The sequence below is a fragment of the Aplidium turbinatum genome, chromosome 6 (genome assembly GCF_918807975.1).
Source record: "Aplidium turbinatum chromosome 6, kaAplTurb1.1, whole genome shotgun sequence".
In the NCBI taxonomy this organism is placed as follows: domain Eukaryota; kingdom Metazoa; phylum Chordata; class Ascidiacea; order Aplousobranchia; family Polyclinidae; genus Aplidium; species Aplidium turbinatum.
In genome coordinates, this window is record NC_137477.1 from 4,230,642 (window position 1) to 4,254,739 (window position 24,098).

Below are 24,098 nucleotides of genomic sequence, written 5' to 3' on the forward strand. Positions count from 1 at the left end.
ATTTTTAATGTTGATACTTAGAGTTTTTTCTCATCCAGAAGTAATTTAGTTTTTGTTTAAGTTACAAAGATGTTACACTTTTATGTTTAGGAACTGATTTGTTTTGATAATAATAAGCTTTTATCTAAAAAATTTGGAGCCCTTTTTCCAGATTAAAATTGAAAACGTAAGCAAAGAAAACGATGAGTATTTCCAATGTGAAGATTGTGCCTGGCAGAAAAGCTGTTCAAGTCACCTTCGATGATAATCACGTGACTATGTAAGTTGACAAAACTTGCAATAGCGACATCGGGTGTCGAATGATTCATTTTTCTTCAGTTGTTACGTTCGTTGTCTATAACAATCCTGAAATGCGTTGCTCCAGCGTACACCCCGAGAGCCGAATCAGCGCCGCATGATTTTGAATCGATCGCGTAACCACTGAGCTAACGGGCGGATTAAAAGGCCTTTGTGTGCGATTATTCAAGAAGGCATTCGTATGCAGCAAAAACGTGTCATCATTCATGACTTGTGCAGTACGCTTTTTCTACCTTTGGAATGAAAATCCAAATGTAAATATGAAATGTTTATGAACATGCTTGTTGGAAATAAAGCAAATGTATTATCATTATCAGTAAAAATGGACTTTTTTTTAGATATCACGCAGTATGGCTGCGTTACAATTGCCATTGTGACTCTTGCACTGGGAAAGCTTTAGGCAGCTATCAAGTAAAAATTACACATTATCCAGATGAACTGTTCATTGATTTTGCTTCGTTCGACAAAGAAGGTTAGCACATCTGTGGATTGATTGTTATTTTTTACAATTGAACCATTGAAACCTTTAGGGGTTGGTGGTTCATATGTGGTGGCACCATGATTTCAATTTTATTTAAAGTTGGCTTTCTTTTTTATTCGTAAATTGTCGAAATGATACAGTTCATTAAACTTCAAATGTTCATTTTTGTCCATTCAAATTGATTACGTCATCATGGCAGTAAGATTTTAGAGTCCTGAAAGTGGCCACGTGTTGAGGGAGGAAAAATTTGAACGCTGAGTGAGGAGGTTGATAACTTGGTTAACTTGGATTTTGACTGTTGATCTGTCGTATAACTACAAGTTTTGAAATCTGTTTACCGACATGACCGTTGGACAATTTTATTACATCACAATATTGTTTGTGGCCTCATTTAGAATATGTTTAGCAACCAGGATTACTGGGGCACACTGGTACCGTGGTACACTGTGCAATTGTATCAAAAACCGGTGTCTTATTGTGCCTCACACCTCAGTATCCAAAGTTTGGCGACGATGACTTGTTCTAAAAGCCAGATCAAAATCAAGGTAATAAAAAAGCACTTTACTGCATGCAGCTTGAACGCAAAATAAAATTTAAATTCATTATTTTATAACAAACACAGTTGAAACAAAAAGGACAAAAATACTTCCATCCTATTCAACTCACGAACGACACAGACGACATCCATAGTACAACGCCTAATTTGCGACTAATCTTTTGCGAAAACAAGGACTTGAGAGTTTGCAAAATTTACAAAAATGAAATATTCGATATTGTACCACAATTGTGCCCCACTCTCCCTTACGAAGTATTAGTAATAAATTCCACACAAAAGAGGGGTTTTGCAGCAATAAATCCTCCCAATACCAAGTCTTTTTCTAAAAGGTAAAACTAAATTGTCTCTAACTATGAAACAAAAGCATCGCATAATCCTTTTCAGTATTGTTAAATCATCATATAGTCATTTCAAGTGGGTGAAGTCGATATAACGGACCAGGAAATAAACATATACCAGTTCGAAGACAAGTTTTCTTTATTTTGCAGCCTGTGTTTGACTTGAGTAGGCTGTGTTGTCCTGAAAAGCAACAAGGTCGAACAGACCCTCACCGAAATTACGGATAAGACAGAAATTAGGCTGTATTGCAAGAAATGGATGAAGGCCAGTGAAAGGAAAAAGCTCAAATAGCATAGTATATCGTCAGACTAATAAAATAATGGCGTAACTCATTTTTTCTTGTTTTGAGATAATCGAAAAAAACTGTCTACACGGTTGTTTTTATCATATTTATTGTACAGTTAAACGAAAACAGCATGTCGACAGAAGTACAATGAGCATGTATACTTTGATTTGCTTCATTTTGCATCCCATAATGTGCTGGGATGACTTAGGCCATTTTCCGAATGCACAGACATGACTTAGGCCATTTGATATTTTGACTTTATCAATATGAGTTTTTTAACGGTGACACAATAACAGTGATAATACGACTGGAATTAACAGGAAAATCTCCAATAGCAACTCCAACCTAACGATAGGAGTTATACTTTATGCTAGACTGCATATTTCGCCTAAAAACAGTTCAGAGTTGGCAAGACAAGCTGAATAAATTATCAGTGATGAAGCAAATTATCAAAAAAGGAGTGGCACCCTGTTGGCATAACATGCTTCATAGATTGGAGATCATTGTATTTCCTCAACTGGATTGGAAGATGACTTAAAAATAGGAATCCGTGTAGCCTACTGTAGTGTCGCCTAAGTTTGTTTGTGACCGCTGTGGTAGATCCTCTTACTGTGCAGCCTCACATACTGGGACCTTGTACAATACCTTTCCACTGCTTTCATGATTCAGGCCTCCAAGATCATGAACCATGAGATCTCCAGCTTTCTTTCCAGGCCTTATACTCAACAAGCAGCATCCATCGATTTTCATAAAATTACTATGTTGCATCCTCTGTGCATTGCTGGGATGCGGTCTGATCCTGACATTCTGGATAATAGTTTCGTATTCTATCTTCGTAAAAATGTTATTTACCAATTTTTGCTCGATTGTATTATGTGCATGCTATCGCACTCCATTTAAGTGAGACCAGTCACGAGGTACTTCTGAGTAAGTGATGCCATGCTTCCATGCAAGGGCACAATAGGCGCTAGAGACATTACAGTTTCTATTTTGATATCCACACCCATCACTCCAAATAACTATCTCCTCCAGACCGGGGCTTCCAGAAATTACCCGTTCGAAATGATTAAACTTCAAGAAAGCGAATACTTCACTGCGTAAATCACCTTCTGTTTCATTCCAAATAGAGCAGTAAGCACTTTTTGATTCAAGATTGAATAGTGTAAATTTGTGTATGACTACCTGCAGCTTGGTTTTATTGTACATAATGCTTGCCTTAGTTTTGGGACACAGAAGTACAGCCTGTGAATCCATTGTCCATACGGATTTTACTGTGCGAGCGGACTCTTTGTCTTTCGTCTTTTCATCTCAAGCTTCATTCTTCAACTTGATATGGTTATCGTATTGTTCCTTGGTAATAATACTGTGTTTGAATGAACACACACACGTCGCACTGATCCTTACGTGGTATGAACAGAGCACCAGTCATCCCGTTGCAACCAGTTCCCCATGAAGCTGCACGTTTTGATTTTATTGGACCGCAGTGGACATGGATCTGGCCAAGAGTGTGTGCGTAGTCACGACCTCCTTAAACAACTATACAAGCGAATGGTTTTTGTTTCAATTTAGACCAGGACCAAACAAAGCCCAATGGCGATGATATCATGGGTAACGGGGCAAGCTTGGTAGAGTTGGAAGCCTCCAGCCCGGTTTCACACATTGGCGGCGGATCTATGATGATCGTCTCCCAATGCCTTTTGCCCACGTCTTTTCCATCATCGACTGGGCCTCCAAAGCCACACACGACATTGCTATCCACAGCCAAATTCAATTTGACGACAAACCAGTGCTCGGACACGAGCTGGAGCCGACGATGAAGACGGAGAACTGTCATCATGAATTACTTCACTAAAATAGGCTGTGCTCAATGATCGTGTTCTTGATGATTCAGCAAGCTTTTTGTATTGCCGATGAAGTTGGATTATGGTAGTTCCAGGGTACAAGAATTTTTTCTTTCTCTATGTTTTGACCTTTCTACAGTAATGGGAATCTACAGTAGGCAGTTCATTGAGGAATTTCGCCAAAAAGTGATTTTCCTCTTTTCTCATTTTAGCACATTCACCTACACATAAAATTCAATTCATACGTGTTGAAACTTATGTTTTCCTATGTTCTCCTTCTCTCATGAGTGAAACTCAAGAATGATGGCAAAGAACCAGCAACGAGCTTATAAAGTTGCTAAGTGTGATATTAAGCTGAGAATTAATTAAGTATCCAATAATTGCTTTCTACAAAACCTGCCATGGGTGCAAGAAGACTTCGAGAAACGGTGCATTGGGATGATATGACTTGTATCACAGTGTGATGTGATAAGTCTCCCCATCGGCCTGACACTACCAAGACAGGCATGGGTGCGCCTCAACCGTCTCCGTACGGGCGTCGGGCTTTTCTACTCAACCATGCACCAATAGGGAATGGCCTCTTCCTCCTCTTGTGAATGTGGTGCTGAGGAGCAGACTGCAGACCACATCATCAATGACTGTTACATCCTCAAGCCACCTAACGGAGAGGAAGGTCTGCGTGCCATGGATGATGAAACCAAAGACTGGCTGCTCTCTAGTAGCCTTCCAGTGTAGTCCGGGAACATCGTGAATCTGGGGTGGTAAAAGGATAGACCCTCGGCCCCAGAGGCTCACACGATGACGACGATGAGTGCTAGGAAAATGAAGCTTCTCAAAGGAACAGAGAGAAAACAGATTGATTTAAGTAGGGTAGTTACTTGGAAATGGCCAAGATTACGACACATAAAATAGAAAAAAACATAATTATTTTGTGCTAAATTCATCGTCTAGACTTGTGATGAAGTGGAAGCTCTATTTCTGTACAATTCACATCGTCGTCTGCTGAACATCTGCTCTGTTGGAGGAAAGCTTTATCTCCAGCAAACGATTAAAAAGATTTGTAAAATGGCCTAAGTCATGCGTTTGAGTTAGGCCATTTGACATTTTTGCGAAAATACCACTTTCTCGTTAACGTAGGGCTTAGAAAATTATGTGGCAGATGCGCTACATTATAGGGACCTACAAACCACTAATATCTCAATTTCGTCAAAAAGTGAGTTACGCCATTATTTTATTAGTCTGACGATATAGAAAAAAAAATAAAAGAAATCTTGTTTTTCTGAAAGTCACAAACAGAGAGATTGTTCAAGAACCTACACATAGAATGACAATATCTCAATTAGAATGAAAAAATAATATGGAAATAATATGGACGGTTTTCGCATCTTGATTTACTGATGTAGGGTACATTGGTAAGGATAATACAAAAATGTTCTGATGTCACATAGTTTAGCGATGTCCAACAAGTGGGAGGACAAATCGTCTTGTACATTAGTAGGTTACATTTTCTTCGCAGAAAGGAGATCTGGTAATCATAAACGTTATCTTTGGGTTTTATAATTTGTAACTTATTAAATAATGCGTTTTGAGCAGTGTCAAGTTCAATTGCTGCTACGCAATAGGGAGGGCCGTCAATGCACTTTTTTTGTCAAATCCCTTAGCAACTCGGCTCAGATAGGAGGCTTAGGTCACAAACAAATAATCTGAAAACCTTTTTTAGATTGGGCCACGGGAAGACGCCGCACAAAAAATCAATATCACCCAAATAAAAAATAAAAAAATTGTTTTTCCAAAAAAAAGTAATTAAAAAAATAAAAAATACACAAAACGACGTCAACAGTCAAAAACAATCACAGAACGTAATCTTTCTTTGACTAAAACGTGGACGCTGTGAACGAGCAGCAGTTCGCGTCAGAATAAGTTCATGTCTACTATCATGGCCGATGACTTCATTGCTCACTTCGGTGGCGAGTTTGACTGCGCGCTCAACTGCTTGTGTGCAGCATGGAAAATTGTCAATCGATGTAGGAACATCGGTCTCGACGAAAAGCTCTGTGACCTGTTAGATGCTAAAATCGCGTAGAATTGATGGCTCAGTGAGTTTCTGTTGACTCCACCGGAGCAACTAGTATGTTGTCATTATTTGCATTCAATCAATCAACGTAAAATACGACTGGTAGGCTACCACTAGCACTATTACGAATTACTGTCCTGAATACCTGTAATAAATTGCGAATTGTGTTTTAAATATCCCTTCACTTCACTATTATGATTATAAGTTATGTTTCATTGAAACAGAACCCAATTATGGTACTTGCTTCAGTCAGTAGGGTAACTCCCTACCTGTTCTGCGAGCACTGATACTTATCTGATACGGTACCTGTGTCGTCCATATACCCTGACTTCACTTTTTATAAGCCCTATAGGCTACTAAGTGGCCTACTTACTTACATACCGTGCCTTCACCTTTTATATTTACATACCGTACCGTACACACCGTACTTACATACCAGGCTACCAAGAAACAGACTTACGTGCGTATCATGCCTTCGCCTTTTATATAGGCTACCAAGTAGCTACCAAGCAGCCTACTGACTTGCATAGGCTACCCTGTCATCACCTTTTATCTACGCTACCGTACCAAGTACTTAGGCTATTTGCATACCATGCCTTCACCATTTATATAAGCCACCAAGTGACCTACATATTTACATACCATGCCTTCACCTTTTAAATAGGCTACTAAGTAGCCTCCTTGCATACCATGCCTTTACCATTTATATAGGCTAACAAGTGGCCTACTTACTTACATACCATGCCTTCACCTTTCATATAGGCTACCAAGAAGCCTACTTACTTGCATACCATGCCTTCACCTTTTATATAGGCTACCAAGAAGCCTACTTACTTGCATACCATGCCTTTACCTTTTTTATATAGGCTACCAAGTAGCAGTGGCGTAGCAACGCAATATGCCGCCCTTGGATTTTTGCACGAAACGCCGCCCCTACCCCCCTTGACACCGTCGTAACAGCTAATTAAAATTCCACACAACAGAAGAATTAAAGCAGTTTTGTTTAATATATTTGAAAGTTCAAAATAAAACCACTTCTTACTCAGACAGCTGAAGGATTCTTTGTCTCCTTTAATTACTCTAATCGCTGGCTTGAATGGGCCTTCTTTATTCTGAAACCTTTCGGGCCCTAGTTTGATTATCTCAACTTTCATGTTATGAGTTAATGTTTCTGGCCAAATAGTCACATCGTTATGAGAATAATAGATATCATCTATTTTATCTTGATCTGACAGTGTTTCATTCACAGGCTTTCAATGATCACTTTGTTATTATTTTGCTTGAGGTATAGCCTACACTTCTTTTTCCGTCTCAATTTGAGGTACCGTAGAGATATACTGTGCGAATCTCTTCTGTTTTTTTTTTAGCATACGCAATTTTAACGAACTTCGAAATGACTACTTCATTCTTTTTAGTTCCTCTTCTCTAGCTTTCTTTTTCTTTCTAAAAAAATCTTCACTTTCTTTTACTCTCGTCATAGTTAAAAATTAACTTAAAAAAATTGCAACTTAAATTTTGTTCTGGAATCTTTCTGCAGCACATTGGTTAAAAACAATAACCATAATTGCAAATTTGCTGAGTTAAGCTAAGTGATCTATTTCAGACCTGAAACTTTAAACCTTTCACTAATCTAACCCATCTTCACACATGAAGATGGAGGAATCCCCTCTATCTACCACAGACAGATAGTAAAGGTGGCAGTTGACTCAATGACCTCACGGTCTATTCCTGTCTCCTCCGGAAAGTGAAATAAACATTTCGTTTGACCCCAATGAAATGTAGTCCAAAAAAACAATCTCTCTTACGAAAGTAGAAGAAGAAGTGAAATAAACTTAAAACTATCTGAAGTTAACTACCGTACCAAAGCTAAATTGACTGAGCAATGCTATAGCTTACAAGTTACCGTACAACCGACATTCTATCATTACTTCAACAGCACGAATATTATTAACCGTATCTGTTACTGGCGTAGACCTTATGGTTTCGCCCTCTGCTAATTCAGCAATTTCATATAGAAGCAGTGACGCTAGAAACCTGAGATTTCTTGGCTTTTACTTTTTTTTCTTGCCCCAACTTTTAATCCCTATTATGTTGGTATCGGATAATTGTGAAGTTCACAATAAACCTTTTGTCATAGCCAGTTATGAAATGCAAAACATTTGCTGAAATTCAATAGCTTGATTGACAGTTTACTATTAGCGTGCTGTTTCATTTTGTGTTTGTCAGTGATAATGATTGAGTTTATTTCCTTAGCTTGCGGAAAACGCTTTCAGCCATGCAAGTCAATGAAGAGGTTACGTTGATTTAACATCTACTAATGTCAAATTTACCTAAGATGAGATTTTTGACTAAAGAATTCGCTATCGCCTATCTAATTCGAAAATAATTGCTACAGGGTTATGTACAATTATTCGACATTACTTGACGTAGAATCGACGTAAATATGGACAACAACCCATTAGTTACTTTCACATATGGCATTTTATGACAGTTCAGACGTTCACGCTGCATGAGGAGAGACCGCGCTTGGAATGAGTCATTCTTTGCTGGCAGACAATAATCAGGAAAGTAATTTGTTATTCGCACAAATTGCTTTGTATTGCAAAAAGTGCATGGAATACTGTTTGCACAGAAACGTAAAAACTAAATTGATGAAATTCTGTGTTCAATGCAAGAAGACTTTTAAAATAAAATGTGAACAGAGAAATTTGACCAAGAAATGGCGAAAATAGGTCAAAAACCGAGTCTTTATCACCTTTTCTACCTAAAATACACAATCACGAATATATTTTGCGAAATAAATTGATTAAAGTGATAGATAAGGCTTTTGACCAACGGCATACTTTTTCCCGTTGTTATTTGATATAAGCCGACGGAGTAATTAGCAATAAGAGAGACGTAGACCTGATGGTCTTGGCCAGTGACTCTTGCCGCCAAAAGGAGGCAGTGACAAATACGGTTAAACCGTCACAAATACCACATGGTGAGGCACAATCTAAAAAAGTTGCAAATTAGTTTATAGGCATAGGCTAACTTGTTTAATTTTTTGGCTTCACTTAGGCTACTGTAGATCAATGTTTACTTAGGTCGTTTAAGTCTGAGTCTCTCGGAAAATAAATTAATGTAACTGTCTTTGTTTGTTTAAACTTTAAAACGTTATCACATTTTGCCGCCCTCTAGCAACGTGCCGCCCTGGATTTATCCACAAGATCCAATGGGTAGTTACGCCACTGCCAAGTAGCCTACTAACTTGCATTTGCATACCCTGCCATCACCTTTTATATAGGCTACCAAGTAGGCTACTTGCAAGGCTACTTGCATACCATGCCTTAACCATTTATATAGGCTACCAAGTAGCCTACTTACTTGCATACCATGCCTTCACCATTTATGTAGGCTACCAAGCAGCTTACTTACTTGCATACCCTGCCATCACCTTTTATGTAGGCTACCAAGTGCTTAGGCTACCATACCTGTATACCCTGCCTTCATCATTTATATAGGCTACCAAGTAGCCTACTTACTTGCATACCATGCCTTCACCTTTTATGTAGGCTACCAAGTAGCCTACTTACTTGCATACCAAACCTTAACCTTTTATATAGGCTACTGGTCACAGCGGTAAACCATAATCTCTTCGTGGGAAAATTGTAACGTAAGATTCCCAAATCCGTTCGTCTGCATGCAATGACCCAAAAATAAACACACCTTCGAAACGTCTATTCAAAGTGTATTCCAGTAAAATTAGCCGCGGCTATCGAAATGACTGGTGCAACGCCGTACACCTAAAAACTGTCACTACAATACAGATTACTTGGATAAAAGACGGAACCTTTGTCCAGCTAGCAAGCACTAAGCCGACAGTTAAATGTGCGGCCAACTTTCAAACAATCATTTTACGAATGACCAGAATAGATATCAATATCTCAAATTCACGTAGAAAGTAACTGTGACGCAATAAATGAAAGACAATTATGAAGTCATTCCAACAGGTGTTCAAGCTGATGTAATATTTCCTGTTTAAACAGGCCCAAACAAGTCCAAACAAGTTTGACACAAGTCTATGAACGATGGTGCAATTTTGGCACATTTTCTAGCAACTTCCATGACGTAATATTCAGTAGACTTGAACGGTTTTATATGACGTTTGATTTGTACAGAGATTGGCCGTAACAGCTACCAAGAAGCCTACTTGTATACCCTGCCATCACCTTTTATATATAGGCTACCAAGTACTTAGGCTACTTGTATACCCTGCCTTCACCATTTATATAGGCTACCAAGTAGCCTACTTGCATGTTTAACTGCTTATGATAATTGATGGATCAACCATGTTTGATGGGTGTGCGACGCACACTATGAATAGACGCCACTGCAATATCCAGGGTTGCCATCGACATGGACCCCAAAATAAGGACAACAGAAAAATTAAATTTTCATACAAAATAAAACAAACGTTTTTAAACAAATATCAGCATTTATACGAGCCATTACATATCACATGCCATATTGTTAATACTATATGCATCTCACAACAGCTCAGGTCTAGGTTTACTTTTACTGTAGAAGGGATTTGGCTGTCATTCCACTAAGTTTATTCACTAATTGTTGAAATTAAGACAAAATAAGGACTCAAATCAAAAAGAAGGACATTTCCTAGCAATAAGGACAGTAATATTTTCTAAGATAGAGTTCTTCAAAATAAGGACAAATCTTAGAAATAAGGACGGTATGGCAACTCTGGCAACATCCCTGGAATGGGGTGATTTACCGATTAGGTCCGTGTTGTGCGCCGTCTTCCTGGCGTTCAATTAAAAAATGGTTTTCGATTTCGCCATTTACTCGACAAACCTCCTAAGAAACTCGAGTTGCTAAGCGATCTGTTTTCGACGGCCCTCCCTACTACGCAAGTCATTCACTTGGAAAGTTTCGCAGCAACGGCCAAAGTAGGCTAGAAAAACTGTTCATGCCACCAGCAGAATCTAACAGATTGTCAAATCATAGATCCAATAATAGTTTGATAACTATCAGAATTCAAACAGAAAAACAGACCTCAACTCGTATCTCATGTGTTTCTCGGCAGTCAAGTGGAGCAAGAATTGACAGCGATAAACAAATACACCGGTATGGTTAGCGAAACCCAATTCTCGCTGCTGTATAGTGAGTAGTCAGGTAGCGCTGACACCAAGAATATCTCTCCTTCTCAACATTACATCTCATCAATTTGCTGTCGGCTGCATAGCCGAGTGGTGAGAGCTCTGGAACGGCAATCGAAAGGGCGCCGGTTCGACACCGCTCAAGAGCATGCGGCTGTGTCTTTGGAAGGACACTTAAAGTCATGCCTAAAGGTGGACACGAAGATTGACTTCCTTGCCTTCCCGTCCACTTAATCTAAATCTTCAACCACTGGGTGCAAGCCTGGATACGACAAAAAAAAATGCTTTTCAAACACAGAAGTTAACTCTAGGACATTGCTGGTAAGATACCATACGACCAATAGAATACAAGATTTTAAAGTTTGGTTTCTTGAATGGTAGATTTGTCTCATTTCAAGTTTTTACGTTTTCAAGTTTCCTCATTGCAGTAAATATATGTAGGTCAAATGCAGTATCCACAAAATACCTCATAATATACACTATGCAAGGCAACACGTCTTCCTTTTCTGAGTTTATACGGCTTTTAAATTTCCTGCTACTGTATTTCATGCAATACATCGCACATGAAAAATAATTTAAGCATTTAGAATAGACTATTACCTGTAAAAAAATTTAAAATATAAATCCATCAGCAAAACGAGACTGCTGAGTGGCTGATGATTTCCTGCCCTCCAATCTAGCCTGGAAAGATAGCTCATACGCCAATGATGAGCAAAAATTTTGTATCACATATTTTACACATCACGGATGCTTGATGATGATGGCGTACGAGCGATCTTTCCAGGTTAGATTGGAGGGCAGGAAATTATCATCCACTCAGCAGTCTCGCTGTCCAGGACCCTCAGACCTTGCGCACTGTGTGGAGGCCGGTGGGTTAGGCAGTGGTGGATTACATGTTCTGCGATCTGTTCCGTGGCACCACAGTCGCATTCTGATGAAGGAGCCAGCAGGTCCCACTTGTGCATGTCCGAATGAAAGCGGCCGATGCCAGTTCGCAGGCGGTTAAGCCTGACCCACGCAAGCCTTGCGAGGGACATCCCTGGTGGACGGGGATCGGCGTCGGGTATGAAGTCACGGAGCGTGGAGGTGTGATTTTGCCACTCCGTGTTTCACATGGGGTTCGTCCAGTGTGCCGCACTTAAACCAAGTTCTTCTGCTTGATGAGCTGGTATGATCAAAAACACAGAGCATCTTATTATCTGCTATGCCGTAAAAGTTGAGCTATCGCAGCCTTTAGTATAAAGTTTAGTCAATTTATTTATTTCTATAGCGCAATAGAAAACAAGCATACACGACGCCGGTTAAAATACTTCTTGTGGTTTACGCCGATAGAACACTTTGCTGCAGACACCTTGCTGTTGTACTGCGCATAGATCACCGCTTGCAGTTTGATCACTTTGGTAAAGTTAGCAAACGTACCTATTTTATGGCCTTTTTAGGAACCACAATTTGGAAAATTACCACGCGGAGTTTATAGCTCCGTGGTCATACCCAGTGTAACTGCTGCACTGATGAGGGTGTAAGGCCGAAACGGCGTGTCACTGTTTGCAGTTATGAAGAAAATTAATTAATCCTATTATATTAAAAAAAAATTGAAATACTATGGTGAGTGTTAACCTGGTCAAATGGTTTAAGGTTTAGACTTGAAAAAAAAACTATTGATTTGTTTTCTTAATTATTCTTGGCATTAAAAGTACACAAATTTATTGTAAAAGTTATTCTTTTTCCTCGAGCTTTCCCTGTTGGTAAACAACGTTAAAAAGCTTAGCCTACTGTTCAAACAAATTTCAGGAGAAATCTTACACTTGACCTGAGGAAAATCGACAACTCATTTTTGTAAAGCATCTAAGCCTTGCAGTCTACATATTTCTTAGCGCTTGCGTCACTACTCTTCACTCGCAGACAAGTTCATTTACTGTACATTGGTTTATTTCAAAGCTTGCCAGACTTTATACTTCCTTTGACCAACACTTCTTTTTATTGCAGAAAACTTTAAATAAAAGAATTTCAAATAAAAGAATAAGTTGTATTGATGCTATTGCAGATGATAAGCTGATCCTAACAATCGAAAACGAGCCTTTCCAAGGTCATGTGTGCATCTTGTACGCTGACTACTTACGCAGGCTTTGCTATTGCGACGAATGTCTGGAACGCAAAACCAAAGGAAGAAATTTTGTGTATCCTTCGACGGAAAAGGAAAGGAAAATAACCGTTCTCGATTTTGCTGAGAGTAAAATTGATTCTGACGACTTTTATTTTCGGTAAGCTTACCCTCATAATATTTGGCCAACCAGACGATGTTATTCAAGTTCTGATGTTCATTTTATCGTATTCAAGCGGAAGCTTATTAAAAAATCACTTAGCGCCAAAATACTGATAACAGTCAAGACGCTAAGGAGTCTATGAGTATTGCAGATGCAAACCTACATTATTCATTACCTAAATTTTTATTTATGTGTTGCAAAGTAGTTTGCTGTAGATTCAATTTGTTAGTAAGTTACTTTGATGCACTGCTGATAGTTTCTGACATCATCTGTTGTGGCACTATATGATCCTGACCATTGGCCATTTCTGTTTTCCTCATACGTTAAAAAGTTTGAATAGCTTGGAGTGCTAAAGTATAGTTGAAAATAAAGCAAGACTTCAAATTGTTCTCAATAGTGTGGCTGGAAAGAAAAAAAATCAGTTGCAATTGGCAATATACCAGTGATTTCAATAACCTGGAAAAAAAGGAAAACTGTCGAAATGTTCAAATCTTGCACGGGTTGCTTGTTGGGTGGGATCTTACAACAAGATAGAGCCTATAACTGCCTATAGCTCTGCTACCTCCACAGAAGCAAGAGTTAATTACTTTGTTTGCATTGCATTGAATAAATTATTTTGTTTTATTTCAGATGGATGAAAACTATGATGGAACAAGGGTTGTGCCAGGTCATTAACTTCCCTAAAGAAGATGATGAATTCATCAAAGTAATGTAGCTTATTGTTTTTGCATGAATAACATATCTTGACTGAGATTTTTCCACTTAAAAATAAAAATAAACTGAATTGAATGGACGTTTTGGTGTCTTGAAAAATCTTTTAAGTTACAAACAAATGCTCAGACAAAGCATTTTTTCTTGCAAATGTGTCCTAGGATGAAAAGAATTGCTTTATTTTTTTTCTTCCGATTTGATTTTCAGATAGCTAAAAAGCTTGGACCTATTCAATTAACTCCTTATGCTTCAGTAAGTATAGTTTTGGTACTTTTTCTTTTTTCTTTAGAAGAAACTGCGACGGTTTTCGGCTTTCCAGCTTCCTTCGGGGATTTGAAAATAATATAAACAACGCACATTCTTTATTTAATTTATTTGACAGGGTAACTTTATATAAATACTACTATTACTACTACAAAACCCATCCCGCAAAACTTGTCCTTTTTACATTAATTCAACATCTGCAGACATTGAATCAATGTAAATAGAACCGGTTTGCTGGCTAGAAAAGTGCTCAATGCCAAGCAAAAACGCCAAGCAGAGCAAATTACATCAAACATAGTTGTTACTTTCTAAAACCTCTACAGTTTGTTTCACCCTTTTAGGAAGTAATAACTATATTTGATGTCATATATATGTAGGCTACAGCACATTATAACAAAATTATTATAGGCTGATAATAATTTATACCTATATATTGTAGCCTAAGTATAAATAACTTTACCTTATATGTAAGTTTTGTAAAGGATGGACCTTTTGGTGTTATCACAAACATAATTAAGGAAGATGCAGAAAACAGCTTCAACACCACTAATTCTTTGGCCTTTCACATGGATTACCCATACACGGAAACAGCTGGACACATGACACTCCACAACTGTATTAGGTAACATCATGTATGATATTTATCGTATATTGACATAGCTCTTGTGATGGGTGCACAAAAGCACGATTTTTTTTAGATCATTTTAGAATATATACACAGTATACTGAAACCATCACAGTTCTCGAATAGTGTTCCAGATAAGATTATAATTTCTAACATGTGTCAACGTATGGATTTCGTTGCTCAAATCGTGGACGTCACTATAATAGCATCTGGATTGGAAGTCAAAAGCTGTCCCCCAAGATGAGCCTCAAATTGGATTGCCATATTGGCTGTTTTAATATTAAATTTAAAAAAAATTGGCTTTTTTATTGAATGCTCAGGTTAACATATGACACGGTCGTCGCAACAGCTTAGCCTAAGAAAAGTTGCCTTTTCAAATATGATATTTTGTAAATAGGCTCCTGCGAGTTGATAAAACCAAACCTCCAATACGACAATCCTGCTTGAGCCTCATCTTGGGCGACAGCGTTTGGCTTCCAGTCATATAGCGATGTCCACGCTCAAATTATATTTCTTTGCGAGGAAGTTAGAGCCATTGTGTATCAGATCATGTCTTGCTTCGTCTAATCAGAAAATAGACTTCAAGCGGATTCGGCTTCAAGTAACAACAAGTTTGAACGACTTTTGGTAAATTGCAAAATCTTTTCCTTGTTTCATTTCTAAGATTTGATCCAGAGATCAAGGGGGGTGAGAGTCTTGTGGTTGATGGTTTTGAAGCTGCTGAAATTCTTCGAATTGAAGATCCAGATGCATTCCAAGTTCTAACAAAAGTTCCCATTTTGATGGAAAATAAATCATATCCTCGCTGGTTCCAAAGGGAGCGATATTGCATTTGTGTGGATTACCACGATCAGGTATCGATCTACATCAGGGCTTCCATATCATTTAAGACGATATAAGACAGTATCAATCTGAAATTGCGACATTTTAGAATGAATCAGAAAAAAATGTGGGAATTAAGGTCCACCAATTTAATGATGTCACAGAAAATTAAAAGCATTACAAATAAATGTTTGAATGACTTACTAGCTGTCGCATGACACATCTTTTTTGTCCGATTTTTATGCCATCTGGCAACCCTGATCTACATGAGTTTAAACTTTATATTTTTGCTGTGTGTGTTTTTTTAAATGTATTCTCTTTTTCTTTGTAAATTTTCCTGAAGTGTTTTGGCAGTCCTCCAGTGCCAGAAAGTGTAATTTCGAAGAATTTAACACACCGTTGCAACATTAAAAATGCTACATCGGCTACACGAAAAGAAAGTGGCTAACTTAAAATAATATGTTGTTGTGCAATAAATTGAGTTTTACTCTTACCAGCATGATCGTTGTTTACGTTACAAATTTAGATACAAACAACCTGTTTTAGCCTGATGCTGCGGTTCGCTGTGATCGTAGAAGTTTGCTTTCGGAACACCATTCCATAGTCTATGCTATGACGATTGACTTCATCATAGCACTGGGGAACAGTGTTCCGAAAGCTAGTGCAAACTGCCATTATCACAGCGAGTATCCTAACTTATTGCTGCTCTTTTTAATTCCTTTAATCAGATAGCCCATTCTCTAAAATGTGAATGTCACAAGAACTTTATACAGTAGGCCTAGGTACTTGCTATTTTTCAGGTCGTCAATGTTTGCATCGCGAGCGATTACCCTCTCAAGACACAAGTCCAAGCTAAAGATGTGGAAAAGTTCTTTGTTGCATACAAAAGGCTGATGAATATCGTACTGCGTCCAGAACTGGTGGTAAGTTGAACCGTCTAGTTAACATATTTTCATCAACATGTTAAAGCGGGTGCAACAATTTATTTCTTCAAACTGTAAGATCCTACTAACGTACGAAGAAAATTTTACAGAAAAGGTTAAAAAGGCATTGGCAGTTGTTTTAAATGCTCACATTCTCGCATTTGTTTGGGTATAAGCCAGCGGTTCTCAACCGGTGGGCCATGGTTCCCTAGTGGGCCATGGAAAAATTTGGGGTGGGCCACAGACCTGCTAAAAAATTTGTCAGAGTTAGTGAAAATTTTAGTTTTATTTGTGTTTCTATAGTTATAATTACACTTGTGTGTTTTGTTTATTTGTTTTGACTGTAGGCTACCAACAATGAATGGTGCTGCCAATGGTGCTGCCATTTTTTGCTTGCAAACTCTGACTCGCAAGACAACGCCAAACTATGTAGGCTATCCTGTCAAAAATATACGCATCACAATACGCTATGTGTGACGTCATAAACATGCCGCCTAAGACGCTTCATAAGAAACTAACGCTTTCAGTAAAGCGAAGGGGGTCTAGGGGGGGCGATGTCCCAGAAATATACCGGTATGTGATGCGATCATCCAATAATCTCCCTGTCGATATCAAAACATCGTTCCCGCCCCTGCTTTAAATTATCCCCCACTCTCAGGAAGGGTCCGGAGCCCCTGGGTGCTGCTGTAATTTGCTGCAAAATAATAATTTTCATTCTAATTATTGAAATAATAACCTTGGTGGCGTGACGTAACCAATGTCGTCTGTTGCATAATACACGAACGTTAATTTTAAGGCAACTGCAACAATGTGGTTTTCATAGGGAGCCACTTGGCTCCATAAGGAGAAATTTTTAGCTTGAAGGGAAGAATAATCGTGTTGGAAGGAATGTAGATGAAATGTAAATTTATCTAAATAATCTAAGTTGGTCAATAATGTTCAAGAGCACGCATCTCAATGATGCACGGTTGAATAAATAACCTGTTTTGAAATATATTCTGCTGTTTTTTTGTTTTTAAACCTATTTTGCAGTTTTTTTCTTGCATAAATAGTTAAAGGGCCACAAGAATTTTGTGCAATAAAAATGGGCTACGAAAGAAAAAAGGTTGAGAACCACTGGTATAAACAAACAATGATAGACAGATAAAACCAAGCAACCACACGGCGTTTAACATAATAGATAAAAGTGAACATAAACCATAAACTACGAACGTTTTCGGCTATACACATGTTAGCCGTTTTCAAGTAACGAAAAATAACTGATTTTACATCTATTTATAAAACAAACAATGGTTGTGAAATTTTTATATATTTGATGTCGCACTACTACAAAGTAAGTTTCCAGTCATTCGCGTGGCCTTTCTATAACATTGTTGTGACTTCTTACATAATTCTGTTAAAATCCTTATTTCAGACAGATGACTGTATGCTTCTGCGTAGAAGGCAATATAACCCGGCCAGAACTAATGACAACGATTCTGCAATTACGCGGTGATCAGACAGTAAAGATCATTCTATGATAATAACTGATGTTGCAAACGTAGAGTTATCATAAACTGGAAGACAGAGCGACAATAAATAAATTGCAATATCACTACTTGGTCAAACATTACTTCCCAGTTTTGGCTCGATTGTATCATTTTTATCCTTTAATGTAATTGGAAATAAATGATGAGTGCTATTAATTGATGAATTGATTGAATCTTTATCCTCGGACTGGGAAATCTTCTTTGAGAGCTTAATCATGGCAGTTTCGCATACTTGTAGAGGCTTTGAATCACTGACGCAGGCCCGGTCACCGAGATTGACAGATTGAAGTTTTCGATTGTTGAAGTATTGTTGTTGGGGAATTATTCCATCTATTTGGCACCGCTGAATGGAAAGCAGTCTTTAGTATGCGTTGCTGCGCATACAGCGAGAATCGAACTAGCGCTGCTCGATCTTGAAGCTTTTTTGTTCACGAAGTCACACGCTAACCAAGTAAGCTATCGGAACGAACGCAGCTTACTTATTACGATACTTAGAAGTGTGCTTTAGTATGGTAAGCGTAACTCAATACAGCATAATTGAGCTTATTGGAATTTTTTATGCAAATATTATGCTTTTAATATATCAGTAGTCAAAGAAAATGCCACTTTTGAAATTCACTTTGCTAAAGTGACTGCCTGCTTTCCCTGCCACTTAACTACTTGCCTTTTAGAGTGTAATTGTAATTTTGACAAAGCTAAGCCAAAGTTACCGTTTTGTAAAATTTAATGAGCGCAACACTTTTGTGTTTTCAAGGTGCAGTTTCGTCATCAACCAAACGCGGTGGTGAGCTTCGACAATCGTCGATTCCTCCATTCACGTAGGGCTTTTCAATCAAACGGTGGATTACGACATTTTAAAGTAAGCAGCTTGGGCGTAGCCAACAATTGAAACGTAGAAATGGATAAGAGATTCAAACTCTTTGAAAGGAAATTAAAGATATACCGACAGGATCATCGTTTTTCTTCATCTACATCTTTTATGAACTTTTGAAATGAAATTGAATTAAGAAAATAAAAGTTGATAATTTTGTTTGATAAAGTTATAACCTCGAACGAAAATAACTTCGTTAGCTGGAAAGATGAATGTCTAGCTTTGAGAATGAGGAAATGCCGTAATCAAATGATATTGGGTTCAACTCTTGGAGTGTGCGTTGGAGAAACCCACTTCAAGGATGGGGCTGTGATAAAACAAGCAACAACAAACTGAAACTTGACTCTATCGATCTCGGCAACAGGGCTTGAGCCAATTGTTCAAAACATCTGCAAGTATGCCAATTGCCAAGATTCAACTTTGGAAGAAGTGTTGTCAATCAGAGGATGCAGCATTTGAGGCATGCAACTGTAGTGTAGAAGAACAAACAGCAGAGCACATACTCTACGGATGCCAGATTTTTTCTCCACTAAAGACATTCAGTCTGTCAATACTGGACTACTCTACACTCAGAGATGGGCGTGATCTTGATCTTGAAGATCACAAGTGATCTTGAAGATCAAGATCGTGATCTTGATCTTCAAGATCACTTTTTTTTTGGTGATCTTGATCTTGATCTAAGATCACTTTTTTTTGTGTGATCTTGATCTTGAAGAACAATAAGATCAAGATCACTTTAAAATTAAAGTTTACTTCCTAGATAGAGGCATTTTTTTAAAACTTGTACTGTACAAAGTAGTTAGTGGCGACTACTAACATTAAGCCACTGCTAATCTGGTATGTGTCGAACAAAAGACGATTTAAAATCTCCATCTAATCTGGTCAGTGTTGCCATTTCAAAATTGAAAAAGTTTTCTGTGTTGGTCATAATAAATAAATCAACTTCCGTGTACTTTATGTTGACGTATACTAAAAAATGATTTAACTTTGTTCACAATTTCCATGTGTGAATTTTAAAGAAATGTTTGCTTTCTTTGACCCAATTTTAGATGTTTCAAAAGTGTAGAATGGCGGTGTTAAAAAATCTGGACTCTAGCCGACTTTGGTCATGTAAAGTGGTTTATTGCAGCAAATCAACCAGACCAAGACTTGTTTACGGTCTGAGTATGGAGCGGTTTGTTTGACCGCAAACCTCTGAAACTTTTTTGATAGCAGACAACAGTATCAAGGTTGCCAGATGGGTAAATGGTGCAATAAACATTGACATAACACAGTGAAAGTTAAAACAACTTAGTAACACGAATAAAAACTCCAACATAAACCAGACAAAAATTTGGTAAAAAATGATGCAGTTAAACTTTATTATTATTTATTTATTATAAATAAAAAGCATAAAACTAATTGCTTTTTCAGTAGGCTACTATTGTAATTAACCTCGGCCTTGGGGTGACGTTGCGATTCTACGCAAACTACGTCAACAATTGATAGGCCTAATAGCAACAGTCACTAACTCATTACAATTCTTAGGCCAGCGATCGAGTAGTTAAAAGTAAAAGTTAGCAATACCAACTATATACCTTTACCCGGGTTGCTTATATACAGTAGGCCTATAGTAACTATTTTTTGCAACATCATTGACCAAAAACTTCATTTTTTTTCAAGTACACAAAAAGTGATCTTGAAAGTGATCTTGATCTTCAAGATCACGATCTTGATCTTGATCTTCAAGATCACTTAGTTTGGTGATCTTGATCTTGATCTTCAAGATCACCTATTCTTGGTGATCTTGATCTTGATCTTCAAGATAACCAATACTGGTGATCTTGCCCATCTCTGTCTACAATCAAGTGGCTACTCGAGGAATGCGGACATCTAACATCTGTCAAACATAATCAACACTCTTCAAGTTTGTAGAACGAACTCATACGAACAAAAACATCAGAGAATGTTGATGTTCCATAACTATCAATAAGACACATCAAAACTTTTACCCCTGATCCGGTAATGAGAGTTGTAAATAAATGGAAAAGTTTGCATAGATAAGTTAATACTACAAAAACATAAAGGCCTGTCGGCGTTTTGGTTATATTACCGTAAGTAAGGTTATATTAACGTTTGGTTATATTAAACCAAAGTTAGAGTAAGTGAGATGATTTTTCTTTAATACATTCTAAAATTAACTCCCTTTTTTTCTAGGAACTCTCCATCGCAACAGAATGGATCAGAGGCCATTATATGCATTTAGCTAAGAAGCTTGGCAAAGATGTTCAAGCTCCAAAACTTGCCAATTTCTCTTCATTTTAATTTCTACAACATTGGCAACATGAAAATGTCAAACATTGGAAAAGTTGGCAAATAGAAAAATCTTAACCCTTCCAGAAATGTGACTGTACATATTTTGTAGAACCAAACGAAGTGATGTTTGATTGAGCAGCTTTCTGCAATATTCGTTTGTAAGATTTACGATGAAAGTGGAAGATTCTTTGCAGCTTTAACTTTTCCTGGTTTAAGACTTTGGGTCATACCTAATTCTAAGGAATTTTTATCACTGCACCTTTTCTCAGAAAACAGTTACAGTATGATGCCATATGGCATTAAAACTATGAAATCGCAAAATAAAGCAAAAGCGTTTTTTTCCGGTTACCTCGCTCTTGGTTTTGCCTGCTATGCATCACAGTTTCATTTAGACTACGTACATTAACCGTAAGATGGCTTAGGCTCGGTGGCTTAGTGGTTAGTGTGCCCGCCTCTGAATCGATAGGCATGGGTTCGATACCTTGTCGGGTCATACCAAAGACTTTTTAAAAATGGTACTGCATCTAATTTCTGCTTGGCACTGAGCAATGGGGTGGATTATGGTAGTAATGTACTCAATTGCGCCTCTATACGGCTGCATTGACACTGTCTGCTTTGTAAAGTGCTGAGGAGCAACGCATTCTGCGATGGATACAGCGCTATATAAAAACTAACATTATTATTATTAAAGGCATACTCAATGAAATTTTCAAACGGGAATTAAACATTAAAATGCGTAAACTGAACATTCAAGAATACATTTCAAAAAAAATTACCGAATAAAATTTGTTTTCAATGGCGCTGGCAAGGCCCAAAGTCCAATGTTTCATTTATTTTCATTTTTTTCAAAATGACCAAAAAGTGCAAACACAGCTCGAGAATACGTAATAAAAGACAGCAATAACAAAAGCCACGTTACAACATCTGATGTTTTAACATCAGATCTGAGGTTTTGAGCAAACTGTCTGATGTTTTGACATTGAAATCTGATGTTTTGATGTACATACATACATAGCCTACAGTTAAATCGCCGGCAGTAACAACTGTTGCGTGATCAGCTGATTGCTCGTCTTTTATTACGTGACTGTACAGTCGCACGCTTCGCTGCTCAGGCCCATACTGGTTTTGAAAGCTCTGACAAAAGTACGCGCAGAATGCTGATCAGACCGCAATGGGGCAAAATTTTATTGAAAATCGTTTTATGGTAGCAAGTTAAACACAAAGAACGTGGAAAATCGCCAAGTCAGGTTTTTCTTTTAGTACCCCTTTAAGATGGCGCAGCGGATAAGGCGTTGGCTTTTCAATTATGCAATCCTGGTCCGTCTCCCGGCGTCACCTGGTTGTTGAAAACACCGCCCACCTCTACCTAGAGTGTAATAAATTGGGTGGGCATAATGCTGCAGGAAAGGCGGCCGAGAGAAAGGAACTGGCTATACTACTCTCCTTAGTGCCGAAGGCCGATGGATTGATGCTAAGCCAAATGAACTTTCCAGTTTGCTAAAGCTGAAGCAGATCTACACTTGTACTAATCATTTTGATCGTAACTGGATAAAAAGCAAAGGGAGGAAAAACACCGAATGGACCACCATCGATCTTTCCTGGAGTGGTTCAGCCTTACTTGAAGCAGTCTTCTCAGTGCCGAGAAGTACAAAAGTTTCAGCTGAGGCTCAAGCAGCAAAGGAACAATTTCGAGCAGAAGCACTCGATAAAATAGCGGACTTTTCATGATTTTATGATGTTATCGTGAAGCGGTTCAGTTCGATTTTTTTAGATATGATTTAGGACTTAGGTATTCTAGAATCTAGACAATAGTTGCTGTTTTTGTGCGTTTAATTGGTTGTTTGAAAATGTCATACTCTGAAGCCTAACGGTTCAACTTTTTTTTCTAAATTTTAATCAAGCTTGTGTACCTGAAATATAATCATTGCGTTATTAGATTTACCACGAAAAGTATGAATAAGCCTGCATTGTGTAAAAGTACATGAAAAGGTTGAAATAGGAAAGTGAAAATAGAAAAGATAAACATTGAAGCGCTTATTTGACACCAGAAGAACATAGAATATATTATGTTGTTCAATTAAATCAAATATAGTTATTACTATCTAAACCCTTGACAGCCTGTTTCACCTAAAGGAGGATCATCACAAGGTTCTTATTCAAATAGTATTTGAATAAGAACCTTCTGATGATCCTCCTTTAGGTGAAGCAGGCTGTTAAGGTATTCGATAGTAATCACTATATTTGATTTAATTCGCTCTGCTTTGCATTTTGCTTGGCATTGAGCACTTTTTGTACTGTAGTATTAATATTTTTCATTGTTTAATGTTATTGAATTAAATGCCTGGTGAACAGTCTCATTCAATGTTTAGTGAAAATTTATATACTGAAGAATTATGAGAGCTCTATGCTTTGAACAAAACATTGTCAACAGAAAGGTTTCTGGTCAGCAGTTATTGAAGCAGTTGGGGTGTGCACTAGGATCATTAAGAAGATAATATGAGTCCAGTAGGCTACCAATGAAATCCTCGGACACTAAATCAACAGATTTCTATACAAAGTGCGCTACATTCAAAAAATACAACGTGGTCTTTTTAAGTTATCGGACCTCTTGGAAAGGTTAAGGAAACCATACTTGGCCCGTGTCTGAAATCACTCCCTGGCGATTAGCGATGTTTCTTTGGACTACATCGAGAGGCTAATGAAAAGCAATCAATTTTTGAGATTGTTGTCCAAGACCAAGTTTAATTGGCAGGTTTCAGATTGT

General features: G+C 37.9%; 1 protein-coding gene across 1 annotated transcript; it reads left to right on the forward strand.

The window, feature by feature from the left end:
- Nucleotides 1-182: 182 nt before the first annotated feature.
- LOC145771810 (gamma-butyrobetaine dioxygenase-like) lies at nt 183-21,343 on the forward strand. Its single transcript, XM_082583541.1, has 10 exons — nt 183-259; nt 636-769; nt 13,075-13,291; nt 13,925-14,000; nt 14,213-14,257; nt 14,752-14,891; nt 15,559-15,748; nt 16,517-16,639; nt 18,923-19,027; nt 21,236-21,343. Exons 1-10 carry the CDS (start codon nt 183-185, stop codon nt 21,341-21,343), a joined length of 1,215 nt encoding a protein of 404 aa, XP_082439667.1.
- Nucleotides 21,344-24,098: the final 2,755 nt, after the last annotated feature.